Consider the following 27,870-nt stretch of genomic DNA (forward strand, 5'->3'; position numbering starts at 1 on the left):
CATTCCTAATTCTGGATGACTAGAAACTAATCCAGGACCAGAGGCTGTGGTTGAATTAGAGGAGAGGGGGAAACTGGATTGACTGGAGAAGTGAGAAAGGATAGAGGAGGTGTGCTAATGAAGTTGATGTCTGTGCTGAGTGACGGTCTGTTGACTTAGTGTCTTTGCTGAGAAAGAGAAATAGAGAAAACAGTGGTGAAAGAAGGTGCTGCCACCTGTCGCTCCCCACCCCTTGCTCCCCACTCTCCTTACACACTGACCCACAGCACCCCGCTGGCACAGTACCAGGCATCATAAGCTGTCTGAGCTTCCAACACACCCCCACACAGTTGCCATCCTACCCACCAGTACGACCAGCCGAGTTGTCAGTTCATCTTCCTCCGCTCACCTGAAGCCTGGCTCAACCCAGCAGCAGAAATACTGAGTATTAATTATACTCTCAGCACCCATTCGCTCACTGGGAGAGGTAATTTTCCAAATTACATTTTGACTCCAGTCGGTTTATGCAGATCAGCAGAGTAAATACTGTATTGTTGAAGTAGATTTCCAAATACACACCAACCCAGCTTGGCTTTTATTATCATTACGACAGGATAAAATCATCCAGAGAGTTGGAAAAATAACCAGTTTCTCAGAGGCGGGGAATGATCCATTGGCTTCCCATCGCACAATAGGACGATGAAATCCCCTGACTGATTAAGTTGTATGTGTGTGAAAGAGAGAAGGGTCATTAGTGTGTACACAGTTGTGCAAAGAAAGTCCACATATTGTTGACGTTGGATATTCTATCTTAGCAGATCATCTCTGAGAAGTCTTTAGTTGGCTCGTACATACACGTGCATTTTTCTCTGTCCACCTGCGTGGACTGTGGCTGCGTTTTTCTGTGCATTCTGTGTTTGTGCAAAGTAAGGAACTAAAGCTGCTGTGTATTTATAGTATATGATATGCTGACACCACTGAGTAAATCTTTCTCCACAGTTTTTCAGTAAATTGAGTCAACCAGCAGTGAAAGTCAGTGTGTTGTTTATTTAAAAATATTTCGTCATGTACAAAATGGATCTCTAGAAAATAAAGAACACCTCCTACAACAACTATCCAAGAATCTGCAGTTGGGTAAAGAGCTCAAACGTGGATTCTGTGGGAACAGTGCTTATTTAAAGAGTGTCAGCTGTGGAGACCCGTGAAGAAGAGATCCGCACAAAATAATTCATTCATCTTCTAACGCTTCTTCAGGGTCACAGGGGGAGCAGTAGACAATCCCAGCAGTCAGTGAGGGCGGGATCCACCCTGGACCGTACACCAGACCATCACAGGGCCACATATTGAGACAAACGACCAGTCACGCTGACACTCATCCCAAAATAATTCTACTACAAATTTTGTTGATACTACGTAATTAGTGTAGTTATTTACTATGGCCTGTTATGATCCAATGGGACTGGTGGAAATGTTTTATTGGCTGGTTTGTTACTGAGCCTGTGATGAAAACTGAAACCACAGGACTGGACACAGCTGCTGTACGAAAGCAGGGAGGAAAAGTCATACATGTTTCACATGTAAATGGATATATGTACATATATACGGATATATAGACATGTATATTTATAAATATGTATAATACAATTTTAATAGGGCAATTTGAATTTAAATTGTATCCTTAAGGTTGAAATATTATTTTGTTAATTAAAGCATTATTAGCAGCAGGGATGTGGTCTAAAATCGTTAACCACAAAACACATTGAAAACTAGAACACTGAAGATCACTGTGACACAGTACCGATCTTTCCCAGTTACCCAGACTTCTACAGTGCTGTCCCAACATGCATTCACAAACAAAAGTTACAGGAGTTTCCTCTTTGGACTGCATAAATAAAAGTGCCTCAGTCTGCCTGTGTCTCTCGTCCATGTAAAATTACTTATGAGTCTGTCCAGCTGCCGAGGCCACCACTCAGGTCTGTGCTGACAGCAGACATCTCTTAGCCGCCGAATAACCCCGTGCACCTACGTAGAATGCATGTGACAGAATCAAATCACTGTTGACCAGTGCAGGACTTTGATCATGGCCAATCATCAGTTGCCACTTCTGCACATCAGGCTGAAATGGGTAGCAGCTTCAAGTGGTCTTAGCTTGGGACAGTATATGCGATATGTTTTATTGCCCCTCCTGCATTAAGTACCTGGAGGGAAACCTTGCCCAGGATTCACTTTTAGGGTTCTGTACCTTCTAAGGTGGTGAGTTGTGGCTATCAGGACTTCAAGCAGCTGCTAGAGTAAACATATTTTGATTTAAAGCACAAATAATTGAAATATAGAAATCTGGAGTTGAAATGCGGTCTCTTCTTACGTGTGTATTTTTATTTATTACTCTCCGAGAGTTATTACCTTTCAGTTCTGCCTGTACGTCCAGGAACACAAAAAGCAGAGTTCAGCTGACTGATCTTCTGACTCCAGATCCATTTTGCATCTGTCACCAAGATGTTTGAGGAATCACAGAACTTTTTCAGGCAACTTTTGTGACATAGATAAGAGTGTACGCTCAACCAGGGCTTTTTGACTGTAATTGGGAACATGTTTTCGTGAAAGATCCTTTTTCACTACCTTGTCTTTGTCCTTTCTTTTAAAATGTCGTCCAGCCTGGCGCTCACTGTAAACTCTGGTTATAGCTGTTTTTTTCACTGCTTTTTCTCGGGCAGCCTTATGCTTGGCACCGACCGTGGGCATATTTCCTGGTTCTGTGCTAAATTATGGTTGGCAATTGAAGCTCAGTGATCCATGATTCTACTGCCTGGAGTTTTTATAGCTGGATATGTTAACAATAAAGCTTTTCAGGATTTTAAAAATGACTGCTCTGAAGCTTATTCTTTGAAAATGCTAAATAATTTTAGCTAGAAACCTGATTCCACTTGATACACATTTGTTCTCTTTTGCCCCAAAAATTCCACACAATACACTTAGTCTTTAAGCTCACTTTGGAAAGTATTTTTTCCGACAGATAGACTCGCCGGAATCCCCGTTGCTGTCAGGTTTACTTAACAGCTGCTGTTATTATTGTTACTAACTTCCTATGAAGACAATTTCAAACCTAGATTTCTTTTATCATTCGCTATTTTTACATTCTCTGTCTCTACTTTGTCTTGTTTTGGTATTCGGCGACTTTTTGAACTCGTCTTTTTTATTTCTTATCCTGCCTCTCTTCTTTTTCTCTTCCAGTCATGTGTTTGGCCTCGATAAAGAAAACACTGCCATGTAGTCCAACAGGAAATACTCCCACATCTGGTGTTGGTTCATAGCATCAACATGAAGAAGTAATCTTTATGAGGAGTTAGTGTGCCCTCTCACCATCCCTGGCCCTGACACAGACCCTCTTACCTTCAGGCCATCATATGCCCCCCCCTCCAGGCTTTTCTGCCCCAACACCCCCCCTTCCCTGTCTCTCTTCCTGTGTCTCTGTGAATCTTCATGGGAAGATCAGTGCAGCGGTGGCCGTGACTCTCGATGGTGTGAGTTTAGCCTTTGTATGCTGCATCTATAAATAATCAACAAAAGGGTCGCTCATCTTTTTAATGCTGTTACATCTGTGCCATATGTGGAAGATCAGTCCTGGCCTCTCTCAACCTGTCGGTCTTTCTCCCCCTCTCTGAAAATTGGCCTGAAGATGCCCCCTTGGCTGGTTTCACAAAACACACACATACACATACACTCAAATGTGAAAGGAAACAGTAAAACTTCCCAGTGTCTTACAGTTCGTTCCCAATATTCCCATGTTGCACAATAAATTGCAATGAATAAATAACATGTGCTTATTCATGTTTGGTTGGGTAGCTGTTGGGGTGTGAGTGGGTGTGCTGTGCATGTGCGTACTTTTTGTGGGTCTAGATGTGTTTTGTGTGTGACAGTCTTTTCAAAATGTGTTTTTTTAGATGCTATTTTGTTTTTTAAATCAAAAGAGAGGAAAACACTATTAAGGCAGAGATTAAAGTATCTACTGCTGCTTCTACTTGTGTTCCTCTCACTCTGATCAGTCCATTCAGAGTATCACAGCGTCACCTGTACCTGCTTCACTCAGGCAGATACAATCTGGAGCTTCCACCCCAGAAGGAAAAAAACACGACATTCTGACTATACACAAATTACACTCTTAAGAGGTTTTTTTCTGATTGATTTTTTTTAATCCTTGACTTTCACTTTTTTTTTTACTTCAAACTCTGTTTAGTGGGTGTGGAGCCACTGGGCCAGTAGTGAGTGCAGCATCCATCAGTGTATCACAGCAACAGCAGCTCTTTGCTCACACATGTGCCCGTCTGTTCCTCAATATATTCAGGGACTTAGTCTCATGCCAATTCACCAAAGAAAATCCCTGTTGATTGAGTAGTCAAGTGGAACAATATGTCATATGTTCACATGATAGCCTACAGTGTGTCCCTATGGTGATATGTTGTTGATTTAATAACAAATCTGAGCACTCTTCTTCTGTCTTTACAGGTCGGGTGACACCTGAGCAGCTGTGCTCCTATATTTCACCGTTCCGTAACAGTTGGGGGGCACTAGAGAATCATTGTGGGGTACTCCAGCTGGCTTTGGCCACTGCCCAGACACTTCGTCACCCTAACCTCCCCCGTTGGGATTCTTGCCTGGCTTTCGAACGGCTCCTGCTGCAGGTCTGTGCTGATCCAGTTGAATTAAGTGACTTTCTATATTTATTATCGCAACTGCAATGTAAAAGTCTCCGCAATAACAAAGAAAAAATATCAATATATATATATATATATATATATATGAGCCATTTTACTGCAAATAACATGTCATATTTACACTTTTCCATATTTTATTTCATATATTTTTTAATGCAAATTGAACTATACCACAAACACTGGCTCACTCACAGCATCAAAATGGTAAATGGTAGGATTACGGGCAACTAGTAATTATCCTGATATTTTTTTCCACTTTGTTTCCTTCTGTAAATATTTTATAGCCAATACTGTGCAGGTAATGAAATTCTTGTGGTTTTCTACACGGTGGTCAGTAGGTTTCGTTGGACTGACTGAGAGAGGAAAAAATGCAGATTCCTCAACTTCATAAACAAGGTCAAGGTTGTGTTTGTTAGGAAAACATTTAGATGCAGTAAACACAGCAAAATGTCAAGTTTCCATCCTGATATTTGGACTATGGAGGGGGTTGAGTTTACAGAGGTTGATATACAGTACATGTCAGTTTGACTTTGAACAAGGTGTGGGATTTGGACTCCAACATGTTAAGAGCTGTACATAGTGTCCTGATCTGGTCCAAAGGCGTTAAATTTAATCTGTGGCTCAGGCCAAACCCTGTTTTACTTTAAACAACTTTAAAATATTTTACATTCCTCTATTCCTGATGTCCTTTCTGTAAAGTGGGCAGTAGCACAGCAGAGTTATTTAGGCTCTTTTCATAGTAAATAATGAAAATATTAAACAGGCTTGCAGCTCTGCACGCCTAAATGGAATTTTAAAACGAGCTAATAATCTTCGGACCTCAGCTGGGATTATTGCTGGTTTATTAAATGAAGGCAGAGACTGTACTGGACAGAGGTTAGCTTCAGTCTCTAGGTTGTCATCCATACCGATCCATTAAGTTTAATTTTATTTTTTTATTTTAAGTATCTTTTATATATTGTTCTGAATAAACTAAGAATGACTTTGTTAATAATAACATCAGAAAACACTTTAGCTTAGATTTAGATTCAGTGGTTACATTCCTCACAAAGTCTGAGCTCATAATCAGATATTGAGCATTTTGTGAGAGCTGGTGTTTGCAATCAAAACTTCCCTTTGTTTTTAATGAAATATTAAAGCAAATACATTGAGTGTGCTCTGCACTGCCTGTGTTTATTTGATTTCAATACAGGGGTTTTCTTTTGGCCCAGTTTGTTGGGAGAGGAATTAACTACATGAAATTCTGAATTGGATGCCTTTTTAGCTCTATCTGCTGGTGAGGGCTGTGTTTGCTCTGCCTGAGTGTGTGAGGGCTGCTGTGGGTACAAATGGCCAGAGCTGGCAGATTCATCCCTAGTGGACAATTTGAGTTCTTTCAGGATGACTGGTCATTTGTGCACAGTGGGCAGATGCTCTGCTAAAAGGCCAGTGAGTTCAGGAACCTTCCTTATACACCGTTCTGTCTCTATGAGTTGTTAGAATAAACAATATTTAATATGTATTATTTCATTAGCATCTTAAACATCTTAGCTGTGTAGTGTGGCTGGGTGGTTTGTAGGATTGAAGCAGTAAATGTGGTTAATAGAAGTTGACATATTAGTTTCACTGTAATATAAATGTGTGCAGTGTAAAAGTCCAGTTGGATATATTGCCACTTAAACATAGCACTTGTATTTATGTGAGGTGGCTACATATCTTCTTAGCTGGCACTACCACCCTACCGGTACATACCCCCAACCCCCACCCCCATCCCCGCCCCCTCCCCGCTACCCTAGCTGCTCTGCATGTTGCTGGGTTTTCATCTGAAAGGGACAGATTGAGTAGTGTTGGTCAGGCTCCAGCCCGCAGTTACAGTGTGTGGGTGCTCCATGGTTAGTGCTGGTGTGGCCCAGACAACATTCAACAGACTCCCTCTTTCACCACTTCCCAGAACATCACAGAATCACAGTCTGACTGCCCTACCTTCTCATTAGCCGCCCAGACAGAGCCTCTGCCTCACTGAAGCCAGCATGTACACAACGTCTGTGCAGCTCTTTCAGATGTGTCCGTAATATTCACATCATTTGATTTTTTATTTTTTTGTTATTGCATAGACCTGACTAGTATACTTCACAAACTGCAAGTTTGGTACTTTGTAAAAACCTTTAAATAACAGGGAGAAAAACTTTTAATACGATGAACATAAACTAATACAGAAAATAGCATCACATTTCAAAGAAGTTAGGACAGAGCAGAGAAAGGTGTTGGAGTTTGTTCAATCACCGTGGTAACTGGTAAACGGTTTGCATATTAAGATGGAGCAGCCTCCACCACAGACTCTGTCTGTTGTTTACTGCCACTGTTTATTTCATTGTTCATTGTTTTTCACTGTCTTGGCCTTGACACCTTGACACCTTGGTAATATAATTATAAGTTTAAATGCTACTCAGTGACATCTGAGTGACGTCTGAGTCCTCGGTTGGTGTTGTATTTTATACCACTATGTTTCTGAGCTCGAAGTCCCATGGGCTTACTACTACTGTATTTCAAAGAAATGGAGCAGTGGCTTACAATCCTATTTTACAAACCCTGAGTGGGAAAATATCCAAATGCAGCCTTTACTCGGATGAGGCTTCTATGCTGTCGTACGTTTTGCAGGGAGTAGGTCTGTTTTTTTTTAAGAGCAGGCTGTACGAATCTGCATATTATGAATATAAAATGTAAGCCATATATTTCCTGAAGAAGGAGCAGCTGCTTTTTGAAAGGCAGTTCCTCAGTTCATTACTTCCTACAAATCTGCTGCTTGCCAGTATATATGATGATATTAGGGCTGTTGAAATCTATAAATTAATCAAATGAAATCATTTTTGAAGATTAATCTGATTAAAAGTTTTAATGCAGGGGCAGAATGACCCGAAACATTTGATACAAATGTTATTATTTACATGCAGTGTGGGAAGGATTTTGAGTTATGCTGCATATTTTTCTTGACGTATTTAGGCATGACAGTTTACCTTGATTAATGATGATTAATCATGATAAATTGCAATTGTGATTACTCCGCATATATATTCAGTGGGGCTTATGTGATGCCCATTAAAACATACCTGAAGATGAGACTGATGTTGATTTCCTTTGTCGTTATCAATTTTGTGTAGAAAACACATTTCATTCAGAAATAGACTGGAACTCTGATGAGTCCACCGAGAAAAACAACATAAGCTTCCAAATGCCAAAGCTGGAAAGAACATCCAGACATTTATCCATTAGAGGTCGCACAAAATAAAAGTTGGAAAACAAGTAAAAAGTATAACTTTTTTTAAAAAAAATATTATCAGAATTTTAAAAATGTACATGTAAACATTGTAGTTGAACATTGTATTGAGGCCAGCGCTGCGGTGCAGAGTAGCTAACCCCTCACCCAGCAGCATGCTGCTCTCCTCCTCTGGGATTACCAGGGCATGCCTCTGCAAACATTCAACTTTCAAGTTATTACTAGTCACAGCAGCTCAGACAGAAAACTACTCCAGAATAATTATGTCCCTGTCTCACATCCTGGTCCTTATCTCTGTCTGTGCTCAACATCTGTTTTGTTTTAGTTAACATCTCCAATATTAGTTTATACTTTGTGTGTTTTGCAAGTTAAAAAAACAAATTGTAATCAAAAACTCTTCATACTCCACATATAAATTGCAGACTTATTCTTATTCAACTTCACATAGCAGTAAAAAAAATGAATAAATAAATGTGTCCAATACTGTATCTGATGCAGGGTCATGTTGTATTTATACTGTAAAATATTCATCTAGTATTTGTGTTTGCCAAACATTATGTGTTGTCCATTGACCCCTGAGATAATGACATACGACCTTTCACCTTCATCCCTCGGCGCCCTCCCGGACACAAAGTGACCTGTTGACGTTCAAACATGCTGACCTGCAGTATGTCAGGATCCTGACGATAAAACCCATGTCAGGCTGATAGAGGGGAAAATGTTGATGTTTGACCCAAGTAGACGCATCTTATCTGAGTCGCATGCCACAGACAATCAGCGGGACTTTAAGCCTGTAATTGGCCCTTCCCTGAGGTATGGTCTCTGTCCCCCCACATCCCATACATTACCCCCTTATTCACCACCTCTGCCTTGCCTTGTTCTCCACGTAGGGGGGAAGATTTTGCAGCTTGTAACAAAGGGGTGTGAATGACTCTGGGGCGCTGCCCTTAGATGTCCAGCACTGACCTCCTACACTTCCCTACTGTTTAACAGCTTTACATCTAGACTGACCTGGACTGACCGTCTCTCCAACCATCCGCTTTCTCAACCATGTTTCCCTCCTTCCTCGGCTCTGCAGCCTCAGTGATTCTTCTCTGTAGTCTCCTTGAGCCTGGGGCGATACAGGGCCACTCACAGGATGAACCCCAGGAGGTTTAGGATCAACTTGTGTCTGCCTCTCAACAAAGCTGCCTCTCCGTCTCTCATCTTTTATCACTGTTGTGCTGTCTTTTCTTAACCGGCCGTCTTTGCCGTGTACCTCTGGTTTGCCTTATCTTAGCGTATGCCTCATTATCATATATATTATACTATACAGGACATACTCAACATGAAGACTGTGTTGGTACTTTGAAGTAGTAATAGGCCATCTGATACATGAGGAATATGCATTGTTGTAAAAAAAAGTTAGTTTTATCAGAGGATCCAGTTATTTACCTATCTCTTCCTTCCTGTGTTTAGTTTAGAGTGGATTACAGTGGGAGAGAAGAGCAGTGATGGAGTCCACTCCCAGGAAAACACAGAAATAGCCCCTATCTCCAGTCTCTTCACATCCCAGCCCCTCTCCTCTGCGTTTGTACCCTCAGACGGCTGTGTTTATATTCTTCTGCACGGCTCAGACTTAATGTACTGTCTGTTTAATAGGCATGGAGAGGCTTGTTTATAAAGAAGGACCTTTTTAACAGAGGTGATGGCTTCGTAGGCCAGAGGGCAACGTCAACTCATCCCACTTCCTGTTATCATTACCTCTCTCAGACAGATAGGTGCTTGGCTCACGCTGCTTTTTGCAATGCTTCCCTGTAATCGCCATTACCTTCGGCGATGATTGCGACCCATCTGTCTCCACTGAAAAGTCAAGAAATAGAAGAAGGCTTAATCAAGTTGGCTCATGTTGAACCTTGGGAACACAACTTTCTCAGCGTAATTGCAATTTGCATGTGCTGCATTTTAAATGTTCTACTAAGCATCTTTCTACTACATCTGTCTCGACCCACTGAACTGAAACTCTACTCGAATTGCTTTGGTGGTAATTGCTGTAGAATTTTAGAGAAACTGCAGTGTGAATGTTGAAGCCCCAAAGTTGAGCTGCTATATGACGATATGATACATTAAATGTTTTCTAATGTTTTTGTATAGCATACATTTTTGACGGCGTCATTCTCTGTTATGTGAAAGTTGCATTTGCAGCACATGTGCATTAAGTGAGGTGACTTTAGGCTTTGTTCCAGGTGAATGTGTGCTTCTAAAGGTTTGGTGGGATGAAAAAAACTTCCTTAAAGTAAACTTGCTGACTGTTGTGTCAGCTGATCTATGGGAGTGATCATCCACACTGTTTCCTTTACTGAAGCTTTCATTTGCAGGTGTCTTTGTTGTGGTAAGCTTCATAGCCATTCTTTTCTGTTTATGCAGATAGAGTGAGGAGCATGGAGCATCCGTTTGGTTAGTCAGGACACTGAGGTCAACTGAACGGCCCTTGTGGCATCAAGTTTCATCTGAGCATGCTCCAAAACGACCACAGACTGGGGGAACCCCCCACAATGACCATCATTTAAGAGCTTATAAAAGTTGACCATTAGGAAAGGGCTAAAGACCCAACAATGACTTAGTGTTCTACACAGAACATGGCCAAAATATTCCTTTACAGCATTTTACTTTTTTTCCTGGCACATGAGCCCTTCCTTTACTTTGATATGTCACTGCTCACTGTAGATTTTCCAAGACGCGCTGCTTCTGAAATCCTGACCAGATGTTTTTGCCACTGAGTCTGTGTGTGAGTCTGTGTGACCGTCTATGCATTCATGCATTTATGCCTGTGCATCCCTTTATGCTGGCAACATCATTTCCACTTCCTGTTGTCACAAACAGGGTCTTTGTCCTCCACAGAGAAGCCCCTCTGGAGGACAGATTAACTATCAGGTCGTTTGTCACTACCTGCTGCACAAAGGCCAAAGAAGGTCACAGCTCACTGACACAGGCTTTGTGTCTGTGTCTTTTCTTCAACTCAACTCAACTCAAGCCCAACTGTCCTTACCAATGAATTTGACTGAAATTAGAAAATAAAATAAAAAGCCTTTTCTTCCAGCAGTTATGTATATATATAAAGCTGTATGATAAAGGTTACTTTTTATGTTTTGGTAAACAATGATGACAAAAATTGATCAAATATACACACACAGTTACCAGGACTGAAAACAAATCTTTAATTTCCAATATTGACGATCATAGTTAGTCACTTTAATGTCTGCCGTCCCCTTTTTTATGAACAGCCACAAGTTGGAGACATTTGCTGTTATTCACCATTTTTCTACCATAATCACCTCGGGAGGTTGAGTCTCTCACATTTAATATTGAATCACTTTAAATGGTAGACGGTCAACAGGTTTGTTGTTGATGGGTTTACACCAAAGTCTAAACAAAAGAACATCAAGTCAAACTCTTTTTGTTACTGGCCTAGTTTTGTAGCACCCCCTGCTGTCGAAAATGAGCAGGAACCTAGATGAATGATGTTTGGGGGCGTGGCTAATGCCTGCCTCAGGTCATGAAGCAAAGGTGAGACAATGCCTCCTCTTTGCAGTAATTGTACCCATCTGATACTCCTAGGTTTACATCTTCCTCTCCACCCCCATCTGCTCGCTCATGCCCACTCTTAAGACCACCTTGTCGCTCCAGGGATTCCACCAATCACCCACAGGGAACAAAACTAACCCGTCACCATGGCAACTGAGCAAGGAAGGGTCAAACTGGGTCAATCAGAGACAGACTTTTGCCACCATTGCTCTGTCATTAATTACCCATACTTCCCTGGGGCACTGATGCAATGTGGACCGGCATATATCAACAGGCTGGATTCAGAGGCGTTTGATCAGGTCAAACGTACAGTTTGTGTTACATGTGTATCTGTTACACGGACATTGTTGTCATTATTACCATCTAAATGTTTTTTTAGCTATAAAACCTGCTTTGTCAAATGGATATTTTAAAAATAATAGTCCGAGTCGTTCTGCTGACCTCTGTGCTGCTCTGGTGTTCTTTAACTTTTAAAGAAGAGCTTTGTTAGATGAGTTGTCACAGAACTTCAGAGCAGGGAACTGCTGTAGTCCCAGGTTTAGATGTGTGTAACCAGAGGACACCAAAAGCCCAAATCTCTTCAGTTTTGTGTTTTCTTTTCCTGTGTTTCTAGGTTGCAACAACATTTGCTGTGTCTGGTTTTGTGCTCAGCTTGTTGGAAGTCAGATTTGCATTTGTTTAGAGCAGCGCAGATGAAAGAAAGTGGTTGCAGCTTTTCTTTTTTTGTTTTGTCTCTGCCAAGGTTTTTGCTTTTCATTGTCCTCGTATGAGCTGCAAATAAAACTTTTTTTTTCATTTGTCCCCCCTCCTCCTTGACTTGATTGACATTGGGGTGTGAAAAACAGGCAGAGTGGACTGACCTCAACCGCCCCTGCAGCCCACCTCTGTTGGGGTCTGGATGTAGTTAAATGTCTTTATGTCTTTCTCTGATTACTATATTATCATTTCCCCCCCTCCCATCTCAAATCTCTCCCTTTCGCTCTCTCATTTCTCTCCTTATCCCTTTCATCTTTCATTAGTAAAATGATTCTCCTTTGTTTACATGAAGAATGTCTCATCAAATCGGATTCACTCGCGAGATCTGGTCCAAAGCTGACTGGAGGCTCATGCTAAAACATCCTGATAGGGTCTGAAAGCCAACGTGAACATGTACACTTTGGCAAAACATTTGTGAATGAATTGTAAGAAAATTCTCAGAACAGTTGCCAAAGCGCTGGATGTTTTTAGTGCAATTATGACAAAACGAGATCCATCACACACACGTTTGATAGATTACGTTTCGCACAGACGTGGATTTTCAACCAGCTACATATGCTACACTGTAAATGTATGAAATGTGCTGAGGTAACCTGAACACCAGTATTATTGGGCAGCTCGGCAGCGTGTTTTCAGCGGCCTGCTGATGGTTTTTTTCTAGAAAAGTTTCCACTGTCTCTCATTGTTTATATCACTATAAGCCAGAACTAAGCTATTCCAGCCCTCCATGCTACACTGTATCCAATAGGAAATCTTGATTTTGAGACTCCACACTTGTGGACTGTGTTTTGCTTTAGCTTTTATCCATAGTGAACTCAAATGCCCCACTTCTCTAATGGTATTGTTCCAAGAATGGTATATGAAGGAAAACATATGGGCTTGTTTGTTGAACTTCTTTCTTCATAAATGGAATGAAAAGAAACCTGGAACAAGCGCCAATGCTGAACCACTAATTATGAACCAGAGGAGGTATAGGATTGGGGGGGAGTTAGATTGAATGCCCTGCAGAACTGCCACCATTTGCCCCTTCACCTCATCACCATCTCCTGCTCCTTAATGCCCCGCGCTCTTCAACCCTCTTAAGTCGTTTAAGATGCTGTGTGTTCTGCATTTGCAGCTCTACATCCAAAGTGCCATGTGTCTAAACACACCATGTCATAACTCCATTAATGGCATCGAGGTTTATGGCCCTTTACTTGATACACATTGAGAGGCACAGTAAATCACTTTATTTATGATTTGATGACTGTGCATTCTGTTTGGGTGGCCATGTTTGGTTTAAAACTGTCAAACGCTTTTAACTAATTGACAGTTGCCTATTGTGGTTATTAAGAGCTGATCGCAGAAAAAAAAAAGAAGGCCCTGACTCAAACAACATGTTAAACACATACCGTCTGCACATCTGGATCTGAGGATCAAAAGTTCAAATGTCCCTCTTCTCTCTGCACTGACCACGGCTCCACATCCTGTAGAGAAACGCGAAAAAACAAAGGTTGAAATGCAGAAAATAAAATTGTTGCAAGTTTGCTTTTTTAGCCCGCAGTAAGCTGACTCTGCTCAAACCTTTTATTTTCTTTGAGGACACGAAACTTTGGTAGAAGCATTTGTCAAAATGTGTCACAGCAAATTATGGAGTCGAACCCATTTACAGGAGTCGTTATAATAAACACAAAGTCCACAAACTACACTGATGCTGTCAGTTTTCTGCAATCATGCAAGTCTAATTTACTGTGAGGAGGTGGCGCTGAAAGGAGTTCTACATTTGTAAAGATCATCAAGTTTTGTTTTTTTTTAAATTCAGGGAACGAATATAAAAACATGTTTTAGTTGTCATGTTAGATGTTTATTATGTTGGAGACGACCTTAAATATGAAATATGTTGTTTGCAGTATTTACATCAAATAAAAACAAACTTCATTTTTAGGTTTTTGTTTTTTGCTCCATATGTTTTAAATACAATAATACATGTAAATTCAATGGACCAAATATTTTAATTTTAACAAATAAACATACAAAACATACATGAAATCTTTTTGGGGAAAAAATAGTCAAAACCTCAGCTTACCTCAGCAAGGATGAAGTGATATGCAAATCCTTTAACTAAACAAATAAACCTTTAAGCAGCACAGAACCTTTTTAACCTTTTAAAATAACAGTTTCTAAATCATTTCATAGGTCACTGGCTTGGTGTGTCTGTCATTCCCAAACACTTCCCAAACCAAATGATTGTCATTTTCTCCAACAGCCAGTGTCAGGTCAGATAATGGGATCAAATCTAAGTCCAAGTCTGAATTGTTTGCCTGCCCTTTAGACAGTATGTTGAGTTTGAAATTAAAACTAATCTCAGTCAAGATAAAAACATAATCAAACAATCACTCTGTGCTCAAATTTGTTCGTCAAATAACAGGTTGTAATGGACACTTATTAGAGTACTAAACATTTTGATAAAGCATACAAAATGTTAATGCCAAAGCCTTTTACCCATTGGTCCGATCCAATCAAGAAAATGTCTCCAAAATATCATAATATTTTTTAAGACTCAGTTAAAATAAATCGCAGTAACTGTTCTTGCTCTGTTTGACTACGGTCAGTGTCAACCCTCTACCTGTAGACCATAAACAGTAGGTAAAACATTTTTATTAGCCAAGTGGTGTACATTGGACATAAGTACATTTACGTAGTTGTTGCGTGTGTTTAGAAGTGTGCGACCTCTGTGCCACTGTGATGTGTTTAGTCCTTGTGCGGCAGTGATGGTCTGTGCTGCATCACAGGACAGAAGACGACCAGACCAGGCATCAGTGATGTGTTTACCATCTGTTAAGGAAGGACAGACATGTTAGCAGAGGATGAGAAAGAGAGACATTTTCACGGTGTACAAAGAGCTTAGTGGGGGGGTGCATCTGAAGAGCTACAGCCAAACATCAACCGTCACGTAGCCGTTAGCCCAGTCAAACATCATTGTACCGTTTGGCACATTGTCAGCCTCAGGTTTGAATAATGGCGGGGGGATTGTCAACCGTGCTGTCTTCGTTAACGAGACAGAACCCAACTGGGCCGTGGATGCCAAAGGTGACAGAGGGGAGAAATCATATTGGAACCAGCTGCCATCTTTAAACCCAGCAGACTAAGAAGATAAACACAACATTTGGTGTTTAATGCCATATGTTGTCATAGTTTTACCTTTAGTTGCTGGGGGAGGATGTACAACATTTTAGGGATACGGTGTTTATGACCCAAGAATTCTGGGAAGTGCAGGTGATTCATTAAACCCCTGGGAGATAAGGTTAGGAGTGAAGTGGAATAGAGTTTGGTTGACGATCCATCAATGCTTTCACTTCCTCACTTACTATCTCAGCCCCAAATCATACAGAGCAGTGCAGCCAAACCCCGCTGGAGCAGTTTGATTTCATTTCTCATCACTGTTTGTGTTTTAAGAGCAGTTTTGATTTCTGTCAAGGAGATAAATTATGATAAACCCTGAAGGAATTTCTCACGTCTTAAAAGTTCAACAATATGTGTCATTTCGACGAAGAGGTCTGAATGAGCGAGATAAATTTAATAGGTGATAGGTCAACAAAGGGGGTGGACTAATAAAAGAATGATTCATTGTCTGAGGCAAACTTATCTGAAATTAATGTTCGGAGCTCATAATATTGCCCCTGATGTTAGTGCTTTTTGCTGAGCTGTGGATTTAAGGCTCTGGGAATGTTTGTGCAGTAGAAACCCTGGGTGATGTTGTTTGTATTGTTCTATTCCAGCCTGTGTTTCAGACCAGTGTCAGCAAATCAGGAATTTGTTGTTTTTTCACACACAAACACACACACACACACAGACACACTCTGACAAAACACCCATCCTGACTGCCGCCATCCAAGTCTCCAACGTTTCTCTGCTTCCACTGGTCTTTGACCTTTTGTCAAATGCAGGTCAGCGCCTGGATAGATTGCCAAAAAAGATCCTGTTTTTTTTCAAATGTCATAATAGATAAATCCACCGAGTGTGTAGACATATGGACTGTAGAAGGATCACGGTCATTGGGGTTCCCTTTGTCTGCATGTTGTAGCTGCTTTAACCTTGGTATTTTAAAAAACAAGTAAAACACATATACATTTTGTTACCTCTCTCTCTCTCGTATCTCTCTCTCTCGCTCTCTCTCTCTCTTCCTCTTCCTTTCTCTTTCTATCTCTCTTGCTCTCTCGCTTTCTGTGTGTGTGCGTGCGTGCGTGCGTGTGTGTGTGAGAAGTGGTGCGAGTGTGAATATATGACAGTAGACTGCTGTGTGTGCAGAATGCCACTCTGTCTCAGGTCCTGGATTACACACACACACACACACACACACACACACACACAGAAAGTGTTCTTCTCACAGACCACTGCTCTCATTTATTAAACCTGGAGAAACAAGTCACGGTGTTGAAATAACACCATTACCTGCTGCTGATGCTTTTTCACCTAACTCTAAAATGCCCCATTTAAAACAACAGGAGTGAACTTCTATTTTTAACCTAGTTTTTCCAACCGGTTTGGCTTCTATTCTTTCACCTTCATTATTCCAAAGTCATACAGTGAGTGTGTGTGAGAAGGAGAATTATTAAACGTGGAGCTGTTATTTATCTGGGTTTTACCTGATAAGATAACTCTGTGTGTGTGTGTGTGTGTGTGTTTACATTTGTTTTTCTTTTACACTAAGTGATAGTGTTGTTTTACTGGTAAATGAAGCAACGTTCTTGTTGATAAGAGAGCATCCTGTGATGCACAGTCACTCTGCTGACCAGATTCCTTGGTGGTGGTCTCTCTACATTCCTGTCCTTCCGCTCCAAAGCGTACTCCTCTCTCTGTTATTTACATGTTTTTCTACTTACCTTATTTGGTTCCTCAGTTCCTCTCTCCATCCTTGCAGGTGTGTGTACAAGTTATCAAACAGCCAGAGATGAGCTGTTTTCCATTTCCTGCCTCTGTAATAAGTGCTTTTTTATAAATGTTTGGGAAAGAGAGCTGTGTGTACTGTAGGTGGTGTAGTGACGTATGAATAACAAATAGTTTTTTTTTCTGATTAAGTCTTGTTTTTAAGGAAAGTCTTACAGAACTCCACTGTATATTCACAATGGTCGTCTCAGCTCCAGGTTAGGAATTATGCAGAGGCAGAGCAGAGGTCAACGATGCGGAATTTATCCACACACACAAACAACCAAGATTCCACTTGATACAAAGCTTCGAATTTAAAAATATCCAAAACTTCAACTTCAGCCCATTTCCTGTCTATTGCAGCTTTTCTTCAGAATCCAGGGATGGAGTTTTGGAGGGAACGAGACAGATGTGGTTCAGTCGGTGCAGGCAGAGTTCAATTGTACCTGGCTTCCATGTGGTGCAACAGTGCCCCCTAACGTTAAAAAGATGTCATTCCTTGAAGTTGATTGAAAAACATTCATTCTCCTTCAGGAAAATCTGCTCACTTGAGAGAGACTTACTTGAATTAAATGTAAATGTGTAGATTTGAAGTTGTCGGAGGAATTAAGCTCAAAGTGGAATTTATGTTACGCTAAAGCTCTTTGTAAACTCACTAACGCTCCCTCTTTGATATGCTGTTCTGGGCAAACTCTTATTTTGAAATGTCTCTTTCTCTTTTGTGCCGGTTAAACCTAATCACCCCCTACTCCACCTCAGTGCCCTCCCCTCCATATGTGACAGAAACTGGAATCAGATGGGCTGCCAAAGTCTTTCATGTTACAATTTTGTTCATCTACAATGACAAAACAAAAGAACAATAGAGAGCAGCGGTCTGTCCCTAAGCCTTTAACTCTGTGACTGTTGCACATTTCACAGAGAGAAAAACTGAACTGTAAAATTAAAAAAGGAAAAGAGCTTGTTGTCTTTTAACTCGCGTCTAATAACTTGCAGTTGTAGCATTCTGCTAATGTCAAGAAACACACTGTTTTCCCCAGGATGTTTCCTCTCAGCTGGAGCCTCCTGAGTCAATTAGTAGTGGATGTAATGTACTGTCCTTGGCACTATTAGTGAGTTGAGTGTATGTGTGTGTGTTCCATTTAAGACTGCTCGTGAATGTGCTTGATTCAGTTTCTCTCAGTGTGAGAAAAGTGCAGGAGGTTTTACACGGCCCTGGGGTTTGCGGCTGCAGAGAAACTCTCATCTGGTGAATTACACCATAATCTGTTGCAGCCTATGTGGCACAAATAAAGGCTCATTAATTCCCTTATGTTTCCAAACACTTTGAGAGCACTGCCTGAATGCAACATTTCACATAAAAAGCGTGCGCTTCTAATGGCGGCTCTCGGCCCAAGCGTGATAAGGAGGCAGGTCGTCGTGCGCCGGGCAGACATAGTCCAGCCACAGTGACCAGCATGTGGCTGACTGGCGGTGACAAGGAGGAGTTCAGGGACTGCATGTTTGTGTCTGTGATTGAGTCCCACGTCGCCTCTAAATTACAGCCCTGCGGTTCAGTGCCAGGCCAACCTTTGACACTGAGCAGTGGAGAGAAAAGAGAAAAAAATCACAGATAAAAGATTTGGAGCGACAGACGAAGCTGCAGGTATTCTGGGTTTGTTGACACGGAAGAAACTGCTAAAAACGGCTGATAATGTTATTCACACCGGCAGTTTGAGCTCTGCCGCTCTTCATTCTTTTTACCCACTGAGCTCACAAACACCAGAGTCACAGGAGGGGGGAAACAGTAACAGCAATAACAGTGTCAACATGCTTACTCTTCAGTTTAGTTTGGAATTGAGTGAAAAGTACAAGATAACAAACGACATAAATGGGTGTAGACGTGTGTTAATTCACTTGTTTTGAGTTGAGAAATAAGTAGTCGTAGGATACATCATACTTGGGTTAAAGTTTAACTACAGCTCACAATCTTCTTTGCAGGAAAGTCCTTTTTTTTTCTTCTCTCTTTATCAGGGGTCGCCACAGCTGTAGACCTCAGAGTGATTTGAAGTTTCACACCAATTGCTCTTCCTGGTCCTTTCTGATATAGGGGTTAAGTGGTTTAGAATCTCAGTTTCTTTTCGTAGCTGGCAAAATACCAACCACTACACCCCTCTTGCCCCCAGATTTCAGGTCTACTTACAGTAGTAATGTCATCCTCAATCAAAAAATCTGATGAGGTCTGAGTTTAGGTAAGTTTTTACCTTTAAATAATGTATTGTTTATTTATTCAGAACACTTGCTCGTACTGACAGTGAGGCAGCTGCTCATACATCCCCCCTCCAGTGAAGCTGACCTTCAGCTGTGCAGGAGACCATTGATTTCCCTCCCTGCAGTCCAGCGTGCAGGTCTGTGACCGTAGCCGCCCGGCTGGGCAGAAACAAAACAGACCCACCTCACACTCTGTGTGGTAATTCAGGCCTCATTTGAAATAAAAGATTTGTGTCTCAGTGTTCCTACAAATAAAAGAAGGGTCAAGCTGGTGGAAGCAAAACAGGGTCTTTTTATTTTTTCCTCTAAAAGCTTTTGTCTGCCCTGGAATTGCGAACCCTTAAAAAAGGAATGTCTGTTTCTGTCACAAATGTTTCGGGTTGTGTGACACTATTAAATATATTTGATGAAACACATATATGTTTGACAGTGCAGTGTGCAAACTACAATCTATCTATCTATCTATCTATCCATCCATCCATCCATCCATCCATCCATCCATCCATCCATCCAACCAACCATGTAGTATGACAGTATATAACAACCATCTATAGTTGTTGAATACCAGTTAAAGAGTCTATTTTTGGATAAACCATAATATAGTTAAGACAGAAACAGTACAGTTTTTCATACATATAATCCATGAAGCTCAGGTTGACCGCTGTAATTCCACTGTGTGGTTGTGTGTGCAGACTCACTCTTCTTCATGTTTGGAGTCACATTTCCTCTTCCCACATTAAAGACATGAGACACTGTCCACACCTTTGACAAAAAACAGAATAATGACAGTAAAAAGACTTCCAGATATAAACTTGATTTTCCATTCCGGCTCCAGTAAGTCAAATTTCCGTCTTTGAGTAAACTGAAATTTTCCGGCTGAACCCACTCACAGGATTTGTCGTTGTCATCAGTACAGGTTACAGAGAGCACGTGTCCCCGCTGTGATACTGTACTTTCACAAGTGCACTGGCAGGCTCAGAGAAGTCGTTTTTAAAAAAAATGTTTGTCGAGGCTGTTGTGAGTTTGTTCTGCATCCCAGTGGTGTTTACATGTTGAAAATCGTGCCAACTGTTTTGAGCGCGAATGCATTCTTATTTGTTTTCCATCTGTTACGCTACAAATCAAGCATGAGCTTGCTGTACATAATTTAAGGTCAAAGTTTAGTCGCTGCCTCATAAATTCATGATTTATGTATTTTTGTTTCTAAAAAGTTTCCTTGTAACTTTTCCAGCGTTTCATGTTGTTGTTTGCGAAGGCAAATTGGATGTGATTACATTTTTTTAAAAATCAAGCACATGTGTGCAAACTTGTCCTGCGTCTGTTTCTATGGTAACTGTGACACTGGGCTGCTGTGGCTTTAGTCAGCACAAACAACTGATCTATAGCAACTACGTTGGAGCATAGAGCCATACCTTCAGTACCCACCCTTCCCCCAGTCCTGGGGCACAGAAAAAGGTTCATTGTGCACGGGGAGATTGAAGCAAACATGGTCTGGTTCTGGTTAGCTGTGCTACATCTGAAACAGTCACCTTCCTCCAGGGTTTGCATCTGGAGCTGGTTTCCTGTTCAGTCTATGCTGGGCATGAGGCGGAGTTTGGCCTAACTCAGTCATTGGGCGAGATTGAGCCTTTATGGACTTCAGGATGGTTGGGATTGCCTGACAGTAATCTGCCAATAGCTGAGATACAGATTCAAGCCAGAACAAACTACAAAATCCCAAGATAGGATCAAGTGATGCTTACGTTTTATAAGAAATAATCCAAAATATGATCTCTATTCAGCAAATCTGCTGATCTTATTTAAATAAAACACAGGTGTATATTTATTCATTTTTATAATAGCAGTTTTTTTTTCAGTTTTTATACAGTATTTCTGATGTGCTTGAGTAATAGCTGTGGCTTTATTCACGACATTGACAGTTCTGAACCTGGGATTGTTTTAACAGAGTAATGCAGTTGTTATTCCATAATTGTATGTAATAGTCACATTAGCGCATGGCAGCAGTACCAGTGCATCCAGTAATGACATTTAATCATAATGTTTGCTTCCTGTTATTACTGCAGTAATTCCTTACTTCCGGACACTTGTACTGCGTCTAAAAAAAAAAAAATAACCCAATTTTCAGCGTTCCCGGAATCCCACATAAATATAGAAGTCTATTTCAGTCTGCCACATTAATTCTAATAATTTAAAGTACGACCTTAGAGAAAAATAGTTCAGATTCTGTTCTATTTTGTTCTATTGTATTTGTTAGATTTATTAAATCCACCAAATATACTTTCATTTCTCATTGAAGTATTGACAAAATGATTGTCAAAACATTTAATTTAAATAAAGATATGTTATTTATATTTACCAAATGATGTTCTTATTTTATTCTTTACTTCTTATTGAACCCTATATTTCGTATTAATCCCTTTTCTTGATTTATTGCTAGTTAATCAGCTCATTTGAACAAAGCCATTTGAAACATCACAGTGTTTCTCCACATAAATTACACAAATATGATCTCCTCCATTTTCTGGTGTATTTTAACCACAGAGTTCCACAGAAAAGCACCACGTATCCTGCTTCTTCTTCTTTTTTTCCCATCATCACAACACGTCCTATACCAGTGCCATAGTTGGTTTTTGGAGCTGGAATGACCTTTAGTCAGTCGTCCCACTCAGAAATACACAGTTCAATCTCAGGTCTGCTGCAGAAACTCCATTTCCTGCTCTGGCGCCATGGCTCTCCGTTGACAGCAGCTTTTATGGATCTCCTGAAGGGACCTATAGAGTGCATGTTTTTGCTCATGTAAAGATGTAAAGATACATTCACAAACAGCAAAATACACAGTTAATGGTATACACATGGCTAAACGTCCAGTGTTTAATAAACACTGACATCCAAAAATGGGAAAGAACTCCCAGTCATGTACCTCGATGTTTTGGAAAACTCTGCTGCCATTTACATATCAGAAAGAAGGTTAAATAAAGAGCGGCTGTCTAAAATTTTGCCATGGATAAACTGTGTTATATTATTCTTAGGGTAGTGCTGCAAACAACAACGTATTCTCTAATAAAGCCGCAGTCGGATTAAATTGAAATTTTAAAAGTGAACTATTGGAAATAGAGTAGAGTTAAGAGAACTTTGACTGTCAGTCTGTTACTGTCGTATCTGGCAAAACCTTGGCTAACACACACTGAGATGTACTAACTCAAAACACATTCACGATGCTTTTTATTCATTTATTTCTTCTTTTGTAGAGATATTATTCATATTAAAGTGTGTGATAGCACGTCAAATAAGACATTTCCACAAAAATTATTAGCGTTTTTTTTTTTAGCTGTATCCCTTTTTAAAATAGACAAGACTCAAAGCTCCTATTGTACATGTACTGTATATTAAGTATAGCTGAGGTCCTGAATAAGAGTTGAACCAAAGCAGTTTGCATTTCGACATAAAACCTTTCACGGTCTTTGTCCTTCTCCTCTCATTGTTGTGCACCAGCAGTGAAGGCAAGAGAGAGCAATCCCCAAAAGATTTTTTTGGCAGTTCAAATGAGTGCAACTTGGAGAGGTATTTGATTTCACAATGTTTAAGAAGAAAAATGTGTGGTGGGACCGTGTGTGAACGTCCCTTGGGGGACTTGTGTTTGGCTGGGGTCTGATGCAAGAAGGAGGCTCCCCTTAAGTGAACAGAGTAGATAGAGTGATGTTGTACCTAAAATATACTAGATATGACTGACACCTTCAACAATGGCTGCGGATTTTACTGTTCCGTTAGTGTGAGGCACTTTTCTCCAAAACGTCCTCAGGACAGTGAACGTTGTGTTGTCTTAACATCTTCCGACTCAGTTTCATCTTTGGCTCAGCCAACATTTCTTCTGGGTCGGACACAGGATCCCCTAACTGGGCCAAACTCACAGTCCAAACCCATCATTCCCTGTGTCTCTGTGTGTTTGAAGAGGGAAACACAGCACTTGTTCCGGAACAATCCTTTGTTAAAATAACATATAACCACAGGGGTATTTGAAGATTCATCTGATTTGTGTTTCTGTAACTATCATCTCCACCTCATTTGCACTAATGTCTTATTTAACTGTATGCCGTCCCTTTATCAACACTCATATTTTTCTTCTTGAGCAGTTTTTATCATTTCGCTTTCCTGCTCTTCATCACAGAGTTTAGCTCCACGCCTTGTTTTATAGATGGATGATGTCACTCTTGTTATTATAGCGGCCAGTGCTTTTGAGTGCTCCTGTGATATACAGCACCACAGTGTGTGCAGTGGAGAAAGAGTAACAGAGACATAGGGAGTCTGTGCAGTGTCCAACAGAAGAAGAGAACAAAATTAGGCTTTACCTCTCTTCCAAAGTTGTCACATTGGTGGATGTAACTATGAGCTCACTCTCCGTAATTGTAATTTAGACTCTTTGCAGCATGATTACGAGACAGTCGAAGTCAGTCAGACTGTAACATAAAAGTAGTGTTAATATGGGTTCTATGGTGGTGCATGTGGTTGTAGATGTTTTAGCCTATTTAACCTTTAGCCCAGTGTTTCCCAACATTTTTTGAGCCACGGCACATATATATCTTATATATCAGGAAAAACCCCACACCACACCACCAAAATGACCTCATCATTGACTAAAACCTCAGTCTGTTTAGGTAAAGACAACAGTGATATACTGGCAGGAATTGAAGAAAGACACACACAAAGATCTTCTTCAAGATCTTTTTCGTTTTAATAGCCATCTGCTGCCACCTAGCAGAAGAGGATTTAATTGCTCTGCCTGTCACACAAAGAAAAAAAATATTTGCAATAAATAAATAATAGTTTTGGGACAAATTAAGTGACATTGGATAATTTTCCATGGCACACCTAATGATCTCTCACAGCACACTGGTGTGCCACGGCACAGTGGTTAGGAATCACTGCTTTAGCCTCATGTTCTTTTTTTAAAGAAATCTTGTTTTTTGTTCTGGATGTTATGACAGGAGAAATATTGGTGCTAGTGAGAACAGAAGGGTCATGTTATAATTTTTAGCTTAACTTATAAGTTATTACTGAAAAACCTGATAGTAAAGTCAACAAGACTTTCTTGATGTGTAAAAACATTACAGCTACCACTGTCCTTAATGTGGATCCACATGGTGCAGTTTTTTTACCTGCCCCCCTGGTTCTTTCTGACTCACAGGCTCTGGGAGACTCTGATTTCCCGGCTGTACTAAGGCAGCTGCTGCCCTTGATGCAACATCATGAAGGCCCCGACTCGTCATCCTCAGGGTCAAGGTCCAGGAAGGATGAGTGTGGGCCGGATGAGCTGATCCTCCTGCTGGTCTACCTGTACTCCCTGGCTGACGAGGCCCAGCCTTCAGACCATCATGCAGAGGAGGAGGAGCTGGAAAAGCTGGAGAGGGAACTAATCGGAGCGCTCACCCTGCTGATCACCAACCAGACGGAGCTCAGCCCAATGCTTCAAAAGCTCACAGGTGAGAGAATCAATGCAGTTACATCACGTGATTATTTCCAGGAGCTTTTCTCACTTTTTGACTTCTGCTGATAGTCCAAAGAAGTTAGAGTAAGAAAGTGGGAACAGCTGAATGTTTATTTCCTCTGTCGGCCTCCAGTGGTGTTAATGGGAGGATTTTTATCAAAATCTTCACACCCCATCTTTCTTTGTGTTTCACTTTCTCATCCACGACCTCCTACGCACACGTTTCCTCATCACTTTTTCAAACCACAACTCAAATAGTCGATCTTGGGAATGTTTGTACTGGATAAGTGGGAGACAGAAACGACCCTTTACTTCTAATCTCAACAGTTTCATCAGAAACCGTGGGGATATTTTTTTTCTCTCTCTTTTTGCTGCACATGTCTATTTTGGTTTCTTTTAGTTCCTTCCTGAGTATTTTGCTGGTGTAGCTGAGCTGGTAAATGTGTGGTAGAGCAAATCAAGGCCAACTCCTAAGATAAATGAACCGTGTACCTCACACCACAACTGCCCGTGCCTCCAAGAGTAATAGCTTCTTTAACCTTGGTCCTTTATACACACACAATCCCCTGCCCTGCCACATGGTTCATAATTGCAGCTACTTTTAGTTTTGCCTGGCCCATACCTAAGGACACACCCAGAAATAATACCCTGTTTCTAGAGATTTCAGCTTGAAGCTCTTATGGAATCATATACTTTTATTTTTAGGGGGTAAAACATAATTTTATCCCCAAAACATTAAAACTATGAAAGTCATGATCATTTCCCACCTTAAGATCTATCCCATATATTAAGCCTTAGGATATTAACCCTCAGGTCGTGACCCCAAGTCTGGTCGATCGAAATTTATATGGGGTTGCCTGAAATGTCTAGTATTTAGTATTTATTCTCATGAAATACTTTTTCAAGTAATTATTATTCTTTTTTAGAATAAATTAATTTAATAAATAAAATCTTAAACAACTGTAGATTGTTCCAAAAATGGCATTTCTGCAGGCATCAACTTAAAAACGTGTCAATTATTTGTATTGTTTTTATTGTCTATTCATGTTTTTTCTTGGAACGGGTCGTACAAAACTAAATTTCGTATCACCTTCCCTGGTGCATATGACAATAAAGAGATTCTGATTCTGATTCTGATAGATGTAGGTGGTAAATGTGGGCAAATAATGATTTAATATATTTAATACATGGATGGTTGATGAAAACTGTCCACAACTCTGAAATTTAGGATTTCCTTTTTGTTCTGTTTTGTTTTGGGGTTTTAGATTTGAAATGTTTTTAGATTTAAATTCCAAGTGGTATTTACTTTAAAGCAATTCTTAAAGACTACATTTGTTACCAAGCCTTTTGTGGTTACATCAACTTCTGCTAAGACACCAAAGTACAAACATAATGTGCCACAGGTCAGTGCATACATGTAAAACATATGTAAATACATGTAAAACACTCTACAACCCCTGAATCTGAGACTCGCTGCTTCTCTCCACCTTATATTCTCCGTCTCCGTCTCTGTCTTTGTCTGATCTACTTGGCTCAGTGCAGGTCAGATGTGAGGGGCCTCTTGGCAGGCTCAGGCCTAAAGATGTGGCTTATGTTAAAAAACCGGACTCCTTTATAAACACATCACTGGAAATTACCCTGTTATAGTGTTCCAGGTGTATGTGAGAGAGAAAAAGTCTGCGTGTGTGTGTGTCATGCAGCAGTGTGTCCACCTTTCATTTAATGTTCGTGTGTGTTCATGCACCACTGGCTGTGTGAGGGGTTTTATGGCAGCCACTGAAGTACTCCACTTGAGTAACACGACACTGGAGCTCCTTTCTGGCTCTCCTTTTTCTTCTCCTTCTCTTTCGTTCCCTCTGCTTCGAGAGCAAAACATTGATTGTGACGTTCTTCTTAATTAAATGAGTCAAATTGAAACCAGACATTGACTTAAAAACCTGGTCACCATGAGAACCATGTTTTTACAAATTTCTTTGTTGTGTTCTCCTTGGCCCGTGTCAGCCTGCAGAGTTCAGCTTACACAGTGCACTTACACACTGTGCATGTTTAACTGATTAGAAAACACAAAGAGACACTATCAACAGACAAGAATGCCAAATAGCAAGAACCAAATAAGCACGAAGCAGATTAAAGCTGGATCAAGCTCAGGCTTTTCCTCGTTTGACTTCACGCACTAGATTTATTTGCATCTTTATATTTCCTGTCTGGTTAACTGTAACTGTTTTCTTTGCTGCTGAATTCCATAAATATTTCCTTTAAGTGCTTTGCTTTGTAAAACAACATGTCAGTAAGTACTGTTCAACACATACTGCTTTCTTGCAGGACTCTTTGTTGCAACTACAAGTGAGACGTGAAGTGATTTGACTGTAGTTGGGACATTGTCAGCACTTTGTCTTTTGTCTTCATACCAGAGAAAGTTCTTTCTTTGTTTTCAAAGCAGTGGTTTTAATATATTGATGATTCTCTCTGTGAAGGTAATTAAACTTAATGGCCTTTGTTTGTGTCAATGCATGTGTACGCAGTGTTGTTTCAGGGTATGGCTTTGATTAAAGAGTTTTACTGTATTTATCCAAGAAAATGGTTCTGGTTATTGTAGACTGGGAAATGAGCTCTTAAAACTGAATAGTTCACAGCCAACCACGCATGTGGAAAGAACATGATTGGCTGTTAGAAACAGAGTGAGAAAGGACAAATGATCAGATTGGTGCAGGCACCACCTTTAATGGCAGAATCCCGGCGTCTGATTGGCTGCTTAATAGCGTACAGGGCTGGTGTGTGTTGTGTGCAGGTTGTAAATACCTCAGAGCAGTTACTGTTAATCCCCAATTCAGTTGTGGGAAAAAATACTTTGTTTCTGGTAAGAAAACAAAAATGAGAGTTTCTCAGACGACCAGATGGATTTGTTTTAGTCTGAATCACTCTTTGCTACAGTTCTCCTCCTTCTTTGTCATTTTTCAAGTCTTCTCCCATGG

At 40.6% G+C, this 27,870-nt stretch overlaps 1 protein-coding gene across 2 annotated transcripts in view; it reads left to right on the forward strand.

Moving 5' to 3' along the window:
* scfd2 (sec1 family domain containing 2) overlaps window positions 1-27,870 on the forward strand; it is an 89,421-nt gene that overhangs the window by 9,205 nt on the left and 52,346 nt on the right. For both annotated transcript variants that reach the window (XM_008336239.3, XM_008336231.3), the window contains exons 4-5: window positions 4,483-4,658; window positions 24,599-24,893. In XM_008336239.3, the coding sequence (XP_008334461.1) occupies window positions 4,483-4,658; window positions 24,599-24,893 (471 nt within the window). The remainder of the gene's footprint in view (window positions 1-4,482; window positions 4,659-24,598; window positions 24,894-27,870) is intronic.

Source organism: Cynoglossus semilaevis, chromosome 2 (assembly GCF_000523025.1).
Source record: "Cynoglossus semilaevis isolate Cse_v1.0 chromosome 2, Cse_v1.0, whole genome shotgun sequence".
In the NCBI taxonomy this organism is placed as follows: Eukaryota; Metazoa; Chordata; class Actinopteri; order Pleuronectiformes; family Cynoglossidae; genus Cynoglossus; species Cynoglossus semilaevis.